The sequence below is a fragment of the Buteo buteo genome, chromosome 4 (genome assembly GCF_964188355.1).
Source record: "Buteo buteo chromosome 4, bButBut1.hap1.1, whole genome shotgun sequence".
NCBI classification, from domain to species: Eukaryota; Metazoa; Chordata; class Aves; order Accipitriformes; family Accipitridae; genus Buteo; species Buteo buteo.
The window spans coordinates 50,475,562-50,491,871 of NC_134174.1; the positions used below are offsets into that span (position 1 = coordinate 50,475,562).

Sequence of the window (16,310 nt, forward strand, 5' to 3'; positions counted from 1 at the left end):
AGCAAGGTATTTTGGTATATATTACGATGTTGACTCTCCAAGGCCTTGCATTTCAGTATTGGCCTTGTGGCTGCAAAGCTGGACAAACTGCTGCCATTCTGACAGTGTGAAGGTTCGGCTCCCTCTGGTCACACATCAGTGGCTAAGCAAGGTGCCTCACAGGTTCTCAGTGATGCATTTTTTGTATGGAAATTCACCAGCCCCTTGAAACGAGAAGTATATTCATGAGACAAGCGTCCCCAGGGAGGCACAGGGCGCCCAGAGGTGGGCAGAGGAGCGTGGGTGCAAGCTGGCTGTGGCTGCGCTCACCCGCACAGGTACTGCACTGGCCTCCGGGGGGGCAGGGGCTGAAATCGGGCTGGCAATTCTGTCTGGTGGGAAAAAAGGCATTACTGCCTGACCCTTCTCTGTGCCACGGGTAGTTTGGTGGGAGGAGGTTTGAGGCATCATCCCTTCAAGGGCTAGCAGGTCAGCACAAACCAACCCACCTCCTCACCAGGCTTTTGTGCTGCAAAAACACCCAGATGCTGTACAAGGTCTGGGGACTTGGCCGCGGGCCTGCAAAGCAAAAGGGACTGCAATTTTTTGCATGTGCATGCACACAAGTGTGCTTTCAGGCAGGCCTGGGTAGAGGCATCCTTCACTACTCTTGGGTGATGAGTACATCTGCATACAGGCTTGGAGCCTAATCTTACCTGCTCAAGACATGAAATTTTAAACAGTAAAGAGACGTGGAACAGTATTATCTACCATTTAATTGCTATAAGACTAATCCTGCTAATTTTATGACTAGTGACAGAAACTGGTTTCTTCATTGATAGATTTCTGACTCAGGCCTGAGTAATGTTTTACTATTTAAGGTATTGTGCTTGTTTGTTTTTAAAAGCAGTTCTTTGATGTTTGTGTATTCAGCCTTTTTTTTTTTTTTTTTTTGGTGGCCATTAGTTCCCATCATTGCATTGCCAGTCATATACCATCAGCTTCCTACCACACCAGGGTAGGTGGAAATGTCAGGGACTGAAAGTGAACCCATTCCAAATTACTTTCTTTCCTCCAACAGGTCTGCAAGGCAAATAGGTTAGAAAAGGAAAAGCCAGTTCTTCTCTTACTCTTGTGAATAAAGAGATTTCAATCGCCAAGCCTAACGATCTCCATATATAGGAAAGCCAGACTTCAAGAATGTCTTCATACCAGTAGTCAGTGGACTCCACAGAGTGGTATTAGTAACAGCTCTTTTGCTCCTATGCTGATAAAAGCACTTGTAATTCCAAGGTTGGCATCTGAGAACTTTGTAGTAATGTCTATAAAATGAAACTTTAAATTCCCATAATGCTGTGAAGCAGATGTTCATGGAAACCTGACAAAGAAGATATAACTCTTTCAGGTAAGAGAGTCAGAACAGGGAGATAGGTTGTATGGCAGTTAAAAATCAAACTCCTAATAGTGGAGAAAAATATCAGAAATTGAAAAAAGAAGTCTTCCTGACAGAAGCTAAGCTGACCTTATGATTCTTCCCATGAATAAAAAGTGAATTCATTTTCAGGGTTGACACCTTCTTTCTTCTGCTTATTTTTTTTTTTTTTTTTGTGTGCAATCTCTCTTGTGATGAGACCAAGGGGTGGAGGGGAGAGAAGACTCTTAGGAAAGTTTGTTTCCTGAATATTTTCAGTCCTACCTGTAAAGGATCAGCTGTAGTGTGAGACGGGTTACGGGTCAGTCTGCAGCCATCGTTAGAAAGCAGCTTTAGTTTCTCCTGCACCACTCTTACCCCTTCAAAGAAGGGGCAAACCAGTGATACATAGGGAGCTGTCACACTGCACAGGCAAATCTGTTGGCGGGAAGACTTCAAACCTCCTATATTTGAAGAGAAGAGATAACGTACTTTCTAAGCTAAAAAAAGAAATGACTAAAACACTGGGAAATTTGGGAGTGGTTTTGGCTTATCTTGTAAGTATTTCTGGATTTTTTTGTGCACAGCCTTTTGTAGCCAAGTGCAATATGCTGAATGCTAGCTGGGTAACAGCATGCTCCATGCTTAGAACATAGGAACAGCATGTATTTGTTTACTTATTCAAATAACACTAGGGGTGAGGTTGACAAAAAAACAAAACAATTCTGCCAAAAGGAACTAAAATTTCTTTTAAGTACATTCAGCAATTTGTGATTCATTTAGCCAGCCAGATTTGAAAATGGAAAATTCATTTGTTTGTTTAGTTTTTTGAACTAATATGTATTATTTTACACTTCATTTTTAAAAACATAAAAAGAGTAAAAATAATTTTCAAACATAAGGGAACATTCTCACTGTTCAAATCAACTCAATAACTGTTTATTTCAATCTTCAGGTGAAGCCTATGCAACCTCTGCAGAGGAGAAGCTTCTCATAGCTTCATTTGCATTGCCCGCACTATACTACTGCATTTCACAAAACAGATGTTCACAGACCACATTTACTGTGCTGCCTCCATTGCATGCTGGGCTAAGGGTATGCAGACAATCAGGATGTCGATGGGGTAATGCCAGTGGGAGGACAGAGGAGGCAGATTCAGTAGAGTAGATAAAAATACTATCTCAACACCGTATTACATCTGCCAGTTGGTAGTGATTTACTGTTTTACACAAGAATACTTTGACTGCAGTCTCCCAACTGATGCAACTGTTATAAATGCTTGTAGGAAAGAATATTTTGATCAGCACGTTTTTCCTAGGGGCTTGAGGCATTAACTTCCTCATCAATACCGGCACAGACATCCCCACTTCCACCCAGACCTAGCTTTGGGAACTCAACTCCTAAAAGCTGAGAACAGCTATTTTATTTTGTGCAATTGGCTAACACATATGAACCCTGCAAAAATTCCCAACAACAGCAACAAAAACCCCCAGCCAAGTCTCAACATACCAGTGGCCAGACCACCCTGTTGTTTGAAGCACTGATGTCTCTGTTGCGACAATCTTCTGCATTATCAAACCAGTAGCTGTTCTTGATGAGGCTCTGTCTTGCTCGAAGCATTTTTCCTCAATACTTTCAAGGCAGCAGAGAATATGCATTCCCTCACAAGTGAAAGTTCCTCTCACAAAAGAATTTAAACCAAAAAAGTATGCCACTTGGGGGAAAAAAAAAAATTCTAACATGTTACATGAGAAAGTGGTAACATGGTTAGCCAAGGCCATGTCCTCATGGATGTGCATAAGTGGAAATCTCTGTAACGGGTAAACTCAACTCTGTACACACACTGTCAAGGCTGCTTTGGTACATCATTACACTTGTTAAAGGGTAACTTCTGCTTTGTACTAGACACAATGTTAAGAGTTGCTCAAACTTTTAAGTTTGCGGAGAGATGGATGGGTCATCCATCCAAAAAGCTGGAAAACAGTGAAGTTGTCAACTTGGAAAGACACTTCTGAAGCTGGAAGTGCCCTGATCACCACAACAAAATAAGCAAAACCACTTAACAGGGAGTGACACATTGCTGTTTAAGTACAACATGATGCCATTTCAGGCTGTTTGCCCCCCTCCGATGCCTTAAATCATACCTTTACCTTGGTGCTTCGTAGTTGCATCTACAATGTTTAGAAATAAAACATGCAGGACCAAAGCACTCTGCTCTGGGGTCTCTGCTGGCTGCACCACCCTGCCATTTGTAAGCAGCTTGGGGTTTACCTCGGGGGAAGCTGCAGGAGGCTGCTGACCCCTTGCTGCAGCCAGCTGCTTTGCACAGCTGCGCACAACAGAGCAAATTGCTGGAGGCCAGCAGAAGAGAGCTGTGCTTCTGCCAATATGATAGAACTGGTTTTGATGTAAAAAAAAATTAAAAAAAAAAATCATCCGGAGGCCAGTACATCCCCTACTGTGTGTCTCACGTACCGAGACAAGCAATGTTTGAGACCAGGCTATTGCCTGCACTAGAGAGCACATCTGCATCTAGAGACCCAATGCTTCAGCACAGGTCGCTGGGTCCTTCACACAGGGATGCTCGACCCAAGTAGTCACCATTAACTGCTTTAGCTCACAATCACTCAGCTGCACCCTTCCTTCACCTCTGAATTAGGATAACACACTGCCTGCCATTTTGTCTAACCTGACCTCCCCACCTCTGCCACCCATCTCTCACTGGTTGTACTAACAAAGAGCTAGTTTCTTGCTTACCCTGCAGTGCCCTTCCCACCTTGTTCATGTCACTCCCCAGAAACCGCTAAAGATGCTGCTGCTGTGTCCCTTTCCCAGGCTCAGAAGCTTCCCTTCCTGAGCCTCCGCTTTTCTTACTCATTTCTCTTCCATCTCTCCAAGTGCCAGTACCTTCTCTTGCTTGAGGTGAATCTTAATTCCCAAGGCAGCCAATAGGTTCTCCTAACTTTTACAATCAGAACCACAATTTTTATTTTGCTTCTTTTTGTTGGGATTTTCTGGGGGGAGCTGGTAGGAGGAGGTTTGAAGAACAGACTCTTATTGCACATCTATCTCTTTTTCTCCAAGCACACTAATAATCATGCAACTAGTGAGTTCCAACCAGCACCAGTAATACTTAAAGAATAAGAAACTGGATTCAGTTTTAAGGTTTAAACAAGCATTTATTTTCCAGGACATCCTAAAGATCAGATGTCCTCTACCTCCCAGGTACTAAGAGGTAGCAAGACACAAACGGACCGTGATCTTTTTCAGAGCCTGTATTTCATTTAATCCCAAATTCAAAGACACCTTGTACTTTAAAAACAGATCCCAGTAGAAGTCATCCGACTGGAAACAATCATGTATGTTTATTTTGTCACCAGTTCAACCCCATATGGTTTTCCCATTTCTAAAATTCTGCTGTGTCCTGCCAAAAATCACTTGCAAGTATCTTATGACAGTCAAATGGGAACATAAGCACTGATAACAGTGAAACACCAGGACAGCTTTGCTGAGGTTGGAATGCACTGCAAACACCCCACTTGTCCTAGAAGTCAGACTCTTGTACTGCACCCCATGCTTTATCAAATCTGATCAAGTAAATACTCTATTGTAGTCAGCTCTCACTCTCCAGCCAGCATCAGCAACTTGTCCCCAATAACTTAGGCCAAAACCTTAGCTTTAAAACATAGACCCTTCTTCCTACGGGATGTAGACTTTTTGTCAAAACCATTAAAAATTGGGTTTCTCAGCAGCGGGGAGAGAATGAGGAGAGTAGAATGTGTTTCAACAAGAACAAATGTTCGAGTGCAAAAGAAGCAGACCTTGGCACAAACCATCACAACTGAGGGCAAGGAATCTCACTCATTCTGCTCCAACTTACCTTAATAATTACCTTAACATGTTTCAGAAAGAGAAGCTAGCTTGTTAAAGAGTTCTCATCAATTTATACAGCAACAAGTGTTTTGAACACATACTAAATCTGCAAACTCACTGATCTTTCTTAGGGAAGTCTGCTCCTTCACCATCACCATTCCCAAAACAAAAAGATCCAAGGATCTGGGTATTTCTAGGTTCTCAGTACAACTCTGTCATCGTGGTGCAACAGAGCTTTGCTTGCTCAAATTTCCAGCTTGCACCAGTTATAGTAGAGGTTCATCTATGTAGTCGAGTAAGACTGTTTTCAGACTCTTTAGATACCTCTGGATGATGAAGTAGGGAAAAGAACCCTCCCACCAGTTGACTGTAGACAGCAACTGGATACAAAACACAATTAGAAAAATTCAAGACAACAGTGATGCTCTTAGAACAGCCCCAAAGTGCTCCCTTATAGCAAAAATATTGGAACTGTGCTAGAAATCAATCACACTATCATTTGTCTGTTACCTTAATTATGAAGGAGGTACATGGGAAGAAAAGAAAAGTTGGGACTAGTGAAGGCAGGCAAAGCCTAAAGGTAAAGAAACAAATTACAGTACTACCAGATTCATAGGATGGTGCTGGTGGGGAAGAAGGAAAAAAAAAAAAAAAAAAGTAAAACGTAGATTTCAATATAACAAAGAAATACTTTTGCAGTAGGCTTTTCTCCCTCAGGAAAGGAAGAACTTAACTTACAATACCATTTTCCTCTTACACCAATTTCTCCTACTTTGTGACTTCTCATAACTCTCTATCCTATAAATTTAGTTTGCTAATATTTTTCCAAACCAAATGTACTCATTTGCGTAGTACACACTTCAGAGTATTTTTTTTCCAGACTTAACTACAGCAACTTACCTATTAATCATTTTAAATTTCAAAACAGCATTTTGAAGTTATAATTTTATTTTGGGCTTCTCTTAGAACTGCTGTGATCAACTTACCTGGCAATCCCTGGAATCTTACTGCTAACATTAGGGCTACCAGAATTGTGTTTTCCTTCTTCAACCACACAGCTTCAATTTATGTGTCTCGAATAGTCCATATATATATATATAAAAAAATATATATGTGTATATATATATTTTTTTCCCCCAAATGACTTGCTAGGGTTGTTGTTTTTTTTTTTTTTTTGAGGACTAGAGGATTTTAATCTTAAAATAAGTGCTATTTCATATTTGTTTACTTAACATTATATTCTTTCTTCACATAACTATAAATACTTAGAATGCAAGAACACCTAAGTGATAGATATTCCCATATCAAATTCCCTTCAAAAATTGACCAGGGAGAAAATGATGGAATCTTTCTCTGAAACAAACCAAGCCCACAAATTGCCCCGAGCTCCACCGCTTTAGCAAAACACATTAATAGTGACGATGTTATGCTTCCCTCTACTGTTTAACATAAGAACTGCAGGTACCTCTTAACATACTGAAGTCTTCCTTAAAAAAAAACAACATACAAACCAATCTTTAGTTGCAGGCAAAACTTAGCAAATAACCTTAATGAAAGTTCCATTTTGTTCATGAACAATTAGAGGCACTGAGCAAAAATACCCTCATTTATCTCGAGCTTTATATTACATGAAATATCAACTACATTCTAATTGTCTCATGTTGTTGTTTATAGTCTATGAAAAAGTCAACTTCAAGCAGGCAAAAAACTTCAAAGACCAAGCAATGTAACAAAGAGTAAAAAAAGTCAAGAACCAAAGAATTATCATGGAAATGATATGACCAGGTGACCCACCTAGTGGATGAGGGGAAGTCTGTGGATGTTGTCTACCTTCAGCAAGGCCTTTGACGCTGTCTCTCATGGCATACTCCTTGAGAAGCGGGCGGCTCATGGTTTGGACAAGTGTACTCTTCGCTGGGTGAAAAACTGGCTGGATGGACGAGCCCAGAGGGTTGTGGTGAATGGAGTTAAACCCAGTTGGCAGCAGGTCACAAGTGGTGTTCTCCAGGGCTCAGTACTGGGGCCAGTTCTGTTAAATGTCTTTATCAATGACCTGGACGAGGGGATCGAGTGCACCCTCAGCAAGTTTGCAGATGACACCAAGTTGGGAGGGAGGGTTGATCTGCTCGAGGGTAGGAAGGCTCTACAGAGGGATCTGGACAGGCTGGATCAATGGGCTGAGGCCAGTTGTATGAGGTTCAACAAGGCCAAGTGCCGGGTCCTGCACTTGGGTCACAACAACCCCATGCAGCGCTACGGGCTTGGGGAAGAGTGGCTGGAAAGCTGCCCAGCAGAGAAAGACCTGGGGGTGCTGGTTGACAGCCGGCTGAACATGAACCGGCAGTGTGCCCAGGTGGCCACGAAGGCCAACGGCATCCTGGCCTGCATCAGAAATAGCGTGGCCAGCAGAAGCAGGGAGGTGATCGTCCCCCTGTATTTGGCACTGGTGAGGCCGCACCTCGAGTGCTGTGTTCAGTTTTGGGCCCCTCACTGCAGGAAAGGCATTTGAGGTGCTGGAACATGTCCAGAGAAGGGCAACAAAGCTGGTGAGGGGCCTGGAGCACAAGTCTTATGAGGAGCAGCTGAGGGAGCTGGGGCTGTTTAGTCTGGAGAAGAGGAGGCTGAGGGGAGACCTTATTGCTCTGTACAACTACCTGAGAGGAGGGTGTAGTGAGGTGGGTGCTGGTCTCTTCTGTCAGGTGGCTGGAGGTAGGACGAGAGGAAATGGCCTCAAGTTGCACCAGGGGAGGTTTAGATTGGATATTAGGAAAAATTTCTTTACTGAAAGGGTTGTCGGGCATTGGAACAGGCTGCCCAGGGAAGTGGTTGAGTCACCATCCCTGGAGGTATTCAAAAAGCGCATAGACAAGGCACTTCAGAACATGGTTTCGTGGGCATGCTTGACGGTTGGACTAGATGATCTTAAAGGTCTTTTCCAACCTAAATGATTCTATGACTCTCTGAAATAACTAGTCAAGTGTCTCAAAACAGTGCTATGTATTTCATATAATTGATTTTACAAAATTAACTCCACAGATACATTAAAACTGTCAAAACAGTAGTGGTCTTTATTTCCATCAGACAAGTTAACACTTCAGTTAATATGAATTTATTTCAACATTTGGGAGATATGGAAATTAATGACTAATAAAAAAGTGAAATAAACCCCCTTCCAAAAATATATTGGATAATACATGTGTCTGAATTTTATACTGTCCCCCTGATAAGCCCTTTACATTATGTGACATCACATACAGTTTTGCAAGACAAAATTTATGGACTGGTTTTCAGCCTCTGATTTGTGAGCCCTCATGGTGTCTAAGAAAAGCAAGTTTATACATGCTATGCAGCAACCTAAGTTCATACATTTCAAAGGGGTCTCAATTCAACTGAGGAAAAAAAAAATCTGGAAAGGTCCACAAATCAAAAAAAGGTAGAAAATACTGTATTTGAATAAACATTCAAACCTTAGTGTCCTGGAGGGAAAGTCAACATTTAGCTTAAAACCAGAAAATACATTAGTTGATATTTTTTTAATTTTAGAAATTGGGCTTTGAAATAATGCAGTTACCAATTGTTTTTGATTAAGATTAAGTTAAAAATTGCAGACTACAGAAAAGTCTTCAAATAAGTGAAAACAAATCTCCTCCCTTTGTCATCTAATGCCAAGTATGTACCATATAAATAACATCTGTACTACAGAACTCTTCATATAGATATTTTCAACAGAAACAGGATTTCATTTTAGTGTCAAACCAGTAATTAAAATTTTAGTTCACATCTTGTTTAAAATTTTTAATATAGAGGAGAATTAGTCCTGCAAAACCAGTTAGCAGTCTGTTCCTGTTGCAAGTCATGACTACTGAAAAATTACAATCTTAAACTCCCTGCCCTCGCCAAGTTTTCTCACAGCCTTGCCAAGAAACCCGTGTAGTCACAGAAAGCTTGTAAAGTTGTTTGTTGTTTTTTTTTTTTGGGGGGGGGGGGAGCAGGGGGATGTTAAATAAAGTGTCTCATCTAATGAGGAAAGGAAAGGCAAAAAATCAATGACTAGTTTTCACAGTAAAATGCATCAGCTTTGTAGTTTCATTTGAAACCAAGAACAAATCATGAAACGTCATGAAAATAAGATAAAAAAATCTCCTAGAGTGATTACTAAATGAAGTTAAAATTACCACACTAATCAGTAAACCCCAGAAGAAAAGCAGATGCCTCATATCACAGGTCCTACATTAAACAGTATCCACTTTTTAAAATAAATCCATAAAATCTGTATGTTTGGCCACTTTGCACATTTTTCCCCTAAAAAATACAGTGTACAGAAAAAAAAAATCTTTTGTTATTCCCAGTATGAATTCTGAAGTATAAGCTCAAAACCCAGAAGTTAAAGATCAGCTAAAAGGATTTTAAGTTATTTACAAATCCAGCAGGTAGAACTACCATAATGGCTTCATTTCCATCCTTGTAGTGGCTCTCACTCTTATCCAGCAGCATCTGCAGTAGGAATCTCTTCAGACAGCTTCATCACTGATCATCTGTCATTTTAAGCAATTCTAAAAGAGCCCCAACAGCTCCAAAATAACCCTTTAAACAAGTCAAAAGCAAAAAAAAAAAACCAAAAAACCAATCAAATTCCAAAATAAGACAAGCATGAACACATAAAGTCTTTGGTTCTGTTAAGGCAATTAAAAGACCTTTCTTATAAGATCAGCCCTGCTGTGCCAAGTATTTGCTGTATCTGAATTATGATTTAATATGATCTTGTTTAGGTCCAAGAAAGGGCCTTAATACCAGGAGAAATCTTACACAGTTCTCAAAATTGTCAGAAAAGAAGAAATTACAGAACTACTATAATGATGCTGTATTGAGGCAGGGCAGTTTCCATTATGAACACATCCATCTGACAGTCACCTCAAAATTATGCTTACAAAAATTAATTCTAGTTGAGGTTTATATACCAGACCACGCAAATGAACATTGTTGGTACTAGGGTCAGAAAGCAAAAACAAGAGATGTGCAATGTTTAGCAACAAATACCCCAAGATTAGTGATCAAGTCAGGGAGTTAACAATGGGTATTCTCAAATGAATTCGTAATTAAATCATGTTTATGCAGAACTTCATTTGTGCATTCACTTCAAAGCAATGGCATTGAAATTCTCCCTTTTAGCTTCACCAAGTCAAGAACCACAAGATTTTTATACTTACAAATAAAAGTTCAACATGTATTTCCTTACCTCATGTTCCAAAAACAGAGCTTTCAGCTGTCCCTTGGACCAATAATCCATAGCATATGCTAGCACCTTCATAGAAATCATATTAATTCTGAGAAAGTTGCCAACAAATACCACCTTGTCGATGTTCTGTAAAATCAAAAAGCAGACCACCAAAAATTATATTCAGCTTCATTATTTGCCCCATTCAACATGTACTTCTGCCTCCACTATGAAGTTAAGTGGGAATTTTGGGTTACAGTTAAATTCTCCAGACTCAAGAGTCAAGAAAATAATTGCAGCTACTGACTGCTAAGTAGAGATGTTGCAAGGAAAAAAAAAAAAAAGTTTTATTCCAAAGAAAGTGAGAGGCTGATGTCACAGATGGTGACTATTTGCTTAAAAGTCCAGGACCTTCCCAACATGAACAGGATTATGTGTGTTTTAGTTTTTGGGTTTTTTTTAATTGTATATGACATGGCAGCACTGAAGACATCTTTTCCCCCTGCTTGTTAAATGAAGCAACTTCACAGAAATCACTATGATTATTCAATCCAGATTGAGAACCTCTGAAGGGTATCTGAGAAGGATTATGTTAGAGATGGGAAGAAGCATCTTTCATTATCTATTATCTGGACTGTGGTTCCATTTTCAAGCAGCAAGCAAAACATGGCTAAGATGATACTTAACATGTACTGCATTCCTTTGTTTCAAAGCTCACTTGAACTCAGTGTTCACACAGAAGCTTAAGTTTTTTGAACAATCAGCACTATGCTGTCAGTGAGAAAGCCACACACTATCCTTACTTGTGTGCACATCAGTGCATGTAAGCAACAGTTCTGGTGCTTAAACAATGCCCATAACTATCTTACCAAGTTCAGTTTTGCCCATTATGCACAAAAATGCACCTGCATTTTGAATTGGTGTACCATATGATGTTCACCATACACTAGAATTGGTCTAGAAGATTCAGTAGGAGGCCAGATCCTGGAGACATAAGCTTTTACAGGAGCCTTGAAGGAGCCCTAGAAATATATCTTCAAGAGTTCTCTGCTGAAAAGTACCAGCAAAAATCTGCATAGAGGCTAGAATTACCAAGTATTAACTCTACTAGATACATACAGCCCTATAAAGCCCAACACTTGGTTCTGCAGCAATTACTTTGCTACAGACCGCAGTTTTGTCATGTCCAGTACCATGCATATGACATACCACAGAGAACATCCTCACTTGAATACTCAGTACTGCAGAGTGCTGATACGCAGATGCAATAATTCATTTATCCAGTCTCTGATGACTGAGTTACATGTCTGACTGTCCTCAAACCAAACGCATCAAGACAAACTTTATTTAAACAATTCAGGTTCATAGTAATCTATAACCTTACACTCTGCAGTCACATCAGCATGCATTCATACTCATTCCTAGGAACTTATGTGGCTGAAAATAAGAACTTCTCAAATTTCAAAAGGCTGCTATTAAACATGGGCAAGAGCACTTTGCATCCTCTGACAAGGCAGTTTCGTCTCTGAAGTAATTTCTGACAAAGGATAGACAAACATGTAACTAATTAATTTCCTGTAGTGCAATACCATCAAATTGATTATAATCTACATTTGAATTTCATCTTCATGACATTATTTTTTTCTGAATATACACACGAAGCTACTGTTACCAGAAATTCAAGCAAGCAGTACCTAACACCAAATATGAAAATTACTGAAAATTTTAAATCTAAAAATACTAGTCGTATCTACTAGAATAGCAGAGTGTATATCAACATGCAAATTTCATATCAATTTTATTTTCCAACATTCCTTGACTTGACAAGGTTAAAAATTATGTTAAAGATGTAAAGTTTCCTAGATTTTTTGAACTGAACTAAAAACAGCTTTAGCATTTTTCAGGAGTCAGAAAATTAAGAAATACTACTTTTATCTCTTAAGAGAGTCTTGCTAATTTACTTTTAAATTGTTCACTGCTAAAATATTCAAAGCTGAAAGACAGAAGTCTTAAACCAATGAAGGAATGGTGATGAAATGCTTACTTAAGCTAACCAAATTACAACATCCTGGAAAAGACATGCACTCTTTCACTCTGTGGGGTCTTGCTAAATTGTTCAACTATCCTGCAGTAGAAAGCTATAGTATAGCTTCAATATAGTATATACACATATTTGCCAATATAATTGAATAGGGGAATCAATATCAAAGATGCAATAAAAAGCCTGCACATATTTTTGCAAGAAGCCTCATTCAGATGCAACTTACATGTTCTGCTAGTAAGAAAAGTATAAACCACAGAGACTGGTTTCCTTTATGCAGTTCTGCTGTGCCTAGGACAGACTGTTTCAAATGATGTGTAGCCAAATGGTTCCAGACTATGGAATTTTTCTACCCCACTGCCAACTTTGTGCAAGCAAACTTCACTTTGAAGTTCTGCAGACAGAATATTTCATTTATTCCCCAGCCTCATTTTTTCCTGCACATATGCAAGTCATTTTCAACACAATATTAAAGCTGCAATCATTGAAAAAAAAAAAAAAACCAACCCAAAACCCCCACTTATCAAAACTCATGCTTCAGGGCATAAACTGATTTTGTCAAAGAACCTAAAAGTGAGCTTCACCATAACCCTAACCTAATACACACAAACTCCACAAAAGAATATATCATATTCAACTGTTTTTTAAGCTCTTATTTAGGCATTTCATTCATCAAACTTGGTGAGTCAGAGCCGTATCTCCCAAAGGCAATTTAGGTGTCTAGATTCTTTAGCAGAACAACAGCATTACTTTTTTTCCCCTGAGAGCAAGCTATCTGGAGATGAGTTTACTTGCAATGATATATCATGTTTGAATTTTTTTTTAATAGTATGTAAAGCTACTAAATGAAGTTTTCATTCTCTAAAAAGCTACAAAATAATTTAGTTCAAGTGTTGGAGAAATTCTACTTTGACATTGTCTGTGAAATGAAGAATACTTTACACATCAATCCACATTCCTCCACAAAATTCTGGGATCATGTCCAGTTTTTAAAGTAAGCTTGCCCACAAAATAAAGATGTTAGGAACTTTTTCACAACGACTCAGAAGCATTAGTTTCATTAGTAGCCTATTTCCTCCTCTGAATGCATCGCATGTGGTTCCCTGCTGCAACTCTCCATGCTTTGATAGCCCTGTACAATGCTGCTTGAACTCCATGCCACAAGGCAACACTGTAAAGAAGCTGAAAGCAGAGAGAACACTGAAAGAGAATCATCCCGACTGAGAAAGTCAAATTGCCAAAAAAAAAATGTCTGTAGCCACTTTTCACGATGAAGGGAGGTTATCAGTGGCATTTGATAGGGGCATACACTAAGACTTGTGCTGTTCAACATATTTTCAAAGTGCTCTAGAGAGGGATATTAGCAACAAACATAACATTTATTGGCATACAAAGTTATTCAGGAGAGTCAGAATAAAAAATGAACAGCATAACAATCCTGAAGAGACTTACACCCAGCAACTGACAAATAAAATGGCAGATGAAGTTTAAATTAAAAAAGTGAAATGACACAAATGGAAGGGGGAAGAGACAGACAGACTTCAGTATTCAGACACAATGATAGGCCCCAAATTAGCCACCACCACTCAAGAAAGACTGTGGAGGAACTGTGCATGGTTTCTTAAAAATATGAGCTCCATGCTCATAAAAATAAAATGTTGGGAACTATTAGTAAAGGAACTCAGAACACAAAATTTATCAATATGCCATCACATAAATTCATTGTGCAACCACACTCTCAATACTGCATGAAGATCTGACCATTCAATCTCAAAATTAGAATCATAAAGAGATAAGACAAAATGAAACAGTGGAAAAGAGACACAGAGTGTCTTCCGTAGGAGAGGAGATTAAGTATTAGGACATTCTGTCTTGGAAAGACCAAGAGGGAGATGTCATAGAGGTTTTTTAAAACCCAAACCAAAACCCACCAAAAGCACTAGTGATGAATTATTTGCTATTTCTCATATAGCAAAAAGCTAGATAGGATCCAATAAAGGAATCAGATGGCAATTTGGTGAGTTTTTTGGGTTTGGGGTATTCTGTTGGGATTTTTGTGGGCTGTGTGGGTGTGTTGTTGATTAAAAAAATAAAAAAGGAGCACTTCCTTCTAACCACAGAATGCTGTGGAGCTAAAAACATCTATGTATTAAAAAAAGATTAGATAAATTCATTGAGAGCAGATAAAAGATTAGTTACCACTTAATGGTAAAGGGTGCAATTTGCAGCTCAAAACAAGTGCCTAAATGTTTGGGTTTGGTTTTTTTATTTATTTACTTATTTATTTTTAAACTGCTGGAACCTGGAAAGGTGTTTGAATGGAACAATCCATCCATAGTTATCATGCCTAAAGAAAACAACGTAACAAGCAGCTGATAGGTTTGAAGCAGGATAAGGTACTATATTTTTCTTCTTTCTGATCCAATGCAAGGGATCTTATATCTATCAAAGCATTTAACCCAATATGCAATTCAAACCCATCATGCTATGGAAACAAGCCAAACAAAATACTGTTAAAAAAAATAATCTGTCATGGAATAGTAAGATCTATTAATAACCACAAGGTAATTGAGAGTATTAATTTGGATTACAAAGGTGCTAATATCTATGTATTACAGCTTGAGAGCAACTGAACAGCTCTAGGCATCAATAGTTCAAGGAGATCTTTACAGTCAGCTCTTCTCCCCTCTTACCTACCTTTGAAGCTCAAGGTACCTTATACTTTTCATCAAAGCACACATAACACAAATCACAAGAGTTAGGACACCACATTAAATATACGCATATTTACCAGGGTCAGTTACACACCTACTATACCAGCAATTTACACTTTTGTATTCTGATAATCTTACTATGTTGTTTCTAAAGGTTTTAAGCTCATAGTAAATATGCTATCTTACCTCGTTCAATGCACACATGCGAGCAATAGAACCTATGTTGTTGGTGATGGTGACCAAAGTAGCTCTGGCCAAGTCCTCTTTACTGATGGAATCTCTCTTTTCTTTACTCATCATATGACCAAAGCTGTGTGAGGAAGATTATTCCTTTTAATATGAGTTATTTAGGAATGCTAAAAGCCCTTAGAAATTATACCATTTAATAAGCTTTGCTTGGATTTGATATCCATTGATTTGAGACAGATTTGAAATGTGAAAAGGTATCTCATTAGAAAGGCAGACCAATAAGCAAAGACACTTCTTCTAAAATAACTGTAATTTAAATGGAAGCAAACTACATCAAGCATTGCTTATACCTGTTTAAAAAAAAAAAGCAAGTAAGTGAGAGATCTAAGGACAAACCACATGATACATTCAGAGTGACATTTCCACATGTACATCGTGCATAGTCCAGGGATTACGCACTCAGTTCAGCATGCACAGTAAGTTTTCCAAAGAACTCCTTAAAACCAGCTCAATTAACATGTACCTTGAGGCTACAGCAGACCCTTGAAGGCCAAATCGCTCATAGTCTCCTCCGTAAATATCTTTCACCAGCTTATCCACATTAGTGCTGTCTCCTTTCGCAGCCATTTCTAGTGCTTCTTCAAACGTCTCGCAGCCAGTCAGTAGGCAGCACAGGCCCAGGAATGTTCCTCCTCCAAGACTAGAAAAGCACAGTTCCTTCAGACCAGCACCTTGAACCAGCTTTTACCACAGCTCTTGACTTGTGTTTTCAACATGGTCTACACAGCTACCAACTGCATCTTGCAACTGCTCCCTTGTGAAGACACCCTAAATTGAGTTTCTATTTAACACAAATGTCATCCAGTGTGATTTTAACTGAACTACTCT

At 39.1% G+C, this 16,310-nt stretch overlaps 1 protein-coding gene across 12 annotated transcripts in view; it reads right to left on the reverse strand.

Annotated features, from left to right (window-relative positions):
• Positions 1-8,311: 8,311 nt before the first annotated feature.
• PANK1 (pantothenate kinase 1) overlaps positions 8,312-16,310 on the reverse strand; it is a 48,849-nt gene continuing 40,850 nt past the window's right edge. For 10 of the 12 annotated variants that reach the window (XM_075026040.1, XM_075026041.1, XM_075026034.1 and 7 more), the window contains 4 exons: positions 15,946-16,122; positions 15,420-15,543; positions 10,500-10,625; positions 8,312-9,847 (listed from right to left, as the gene is read on the reverse strand). In XM_075026040.1, coding sequence (XP_074882141.1) covers positions 9,788-9,847; positions 10,500-10,625; positions 15,420-15,543; positions 15,946-16,122 — 487 coding nt within the window. In that variant the 3' untranslated portion in view covers positions 8,312-9,787. The remainder of the gene's footprint in view (positions 9,848-10,499; positions 10,626-15,419; positions 15,544-15,945; positions 16,123-16,310) is intronic. The other 2 variants (XM_075026033.1, XM_075026043.1) reach the window with 1 other exon arrangement.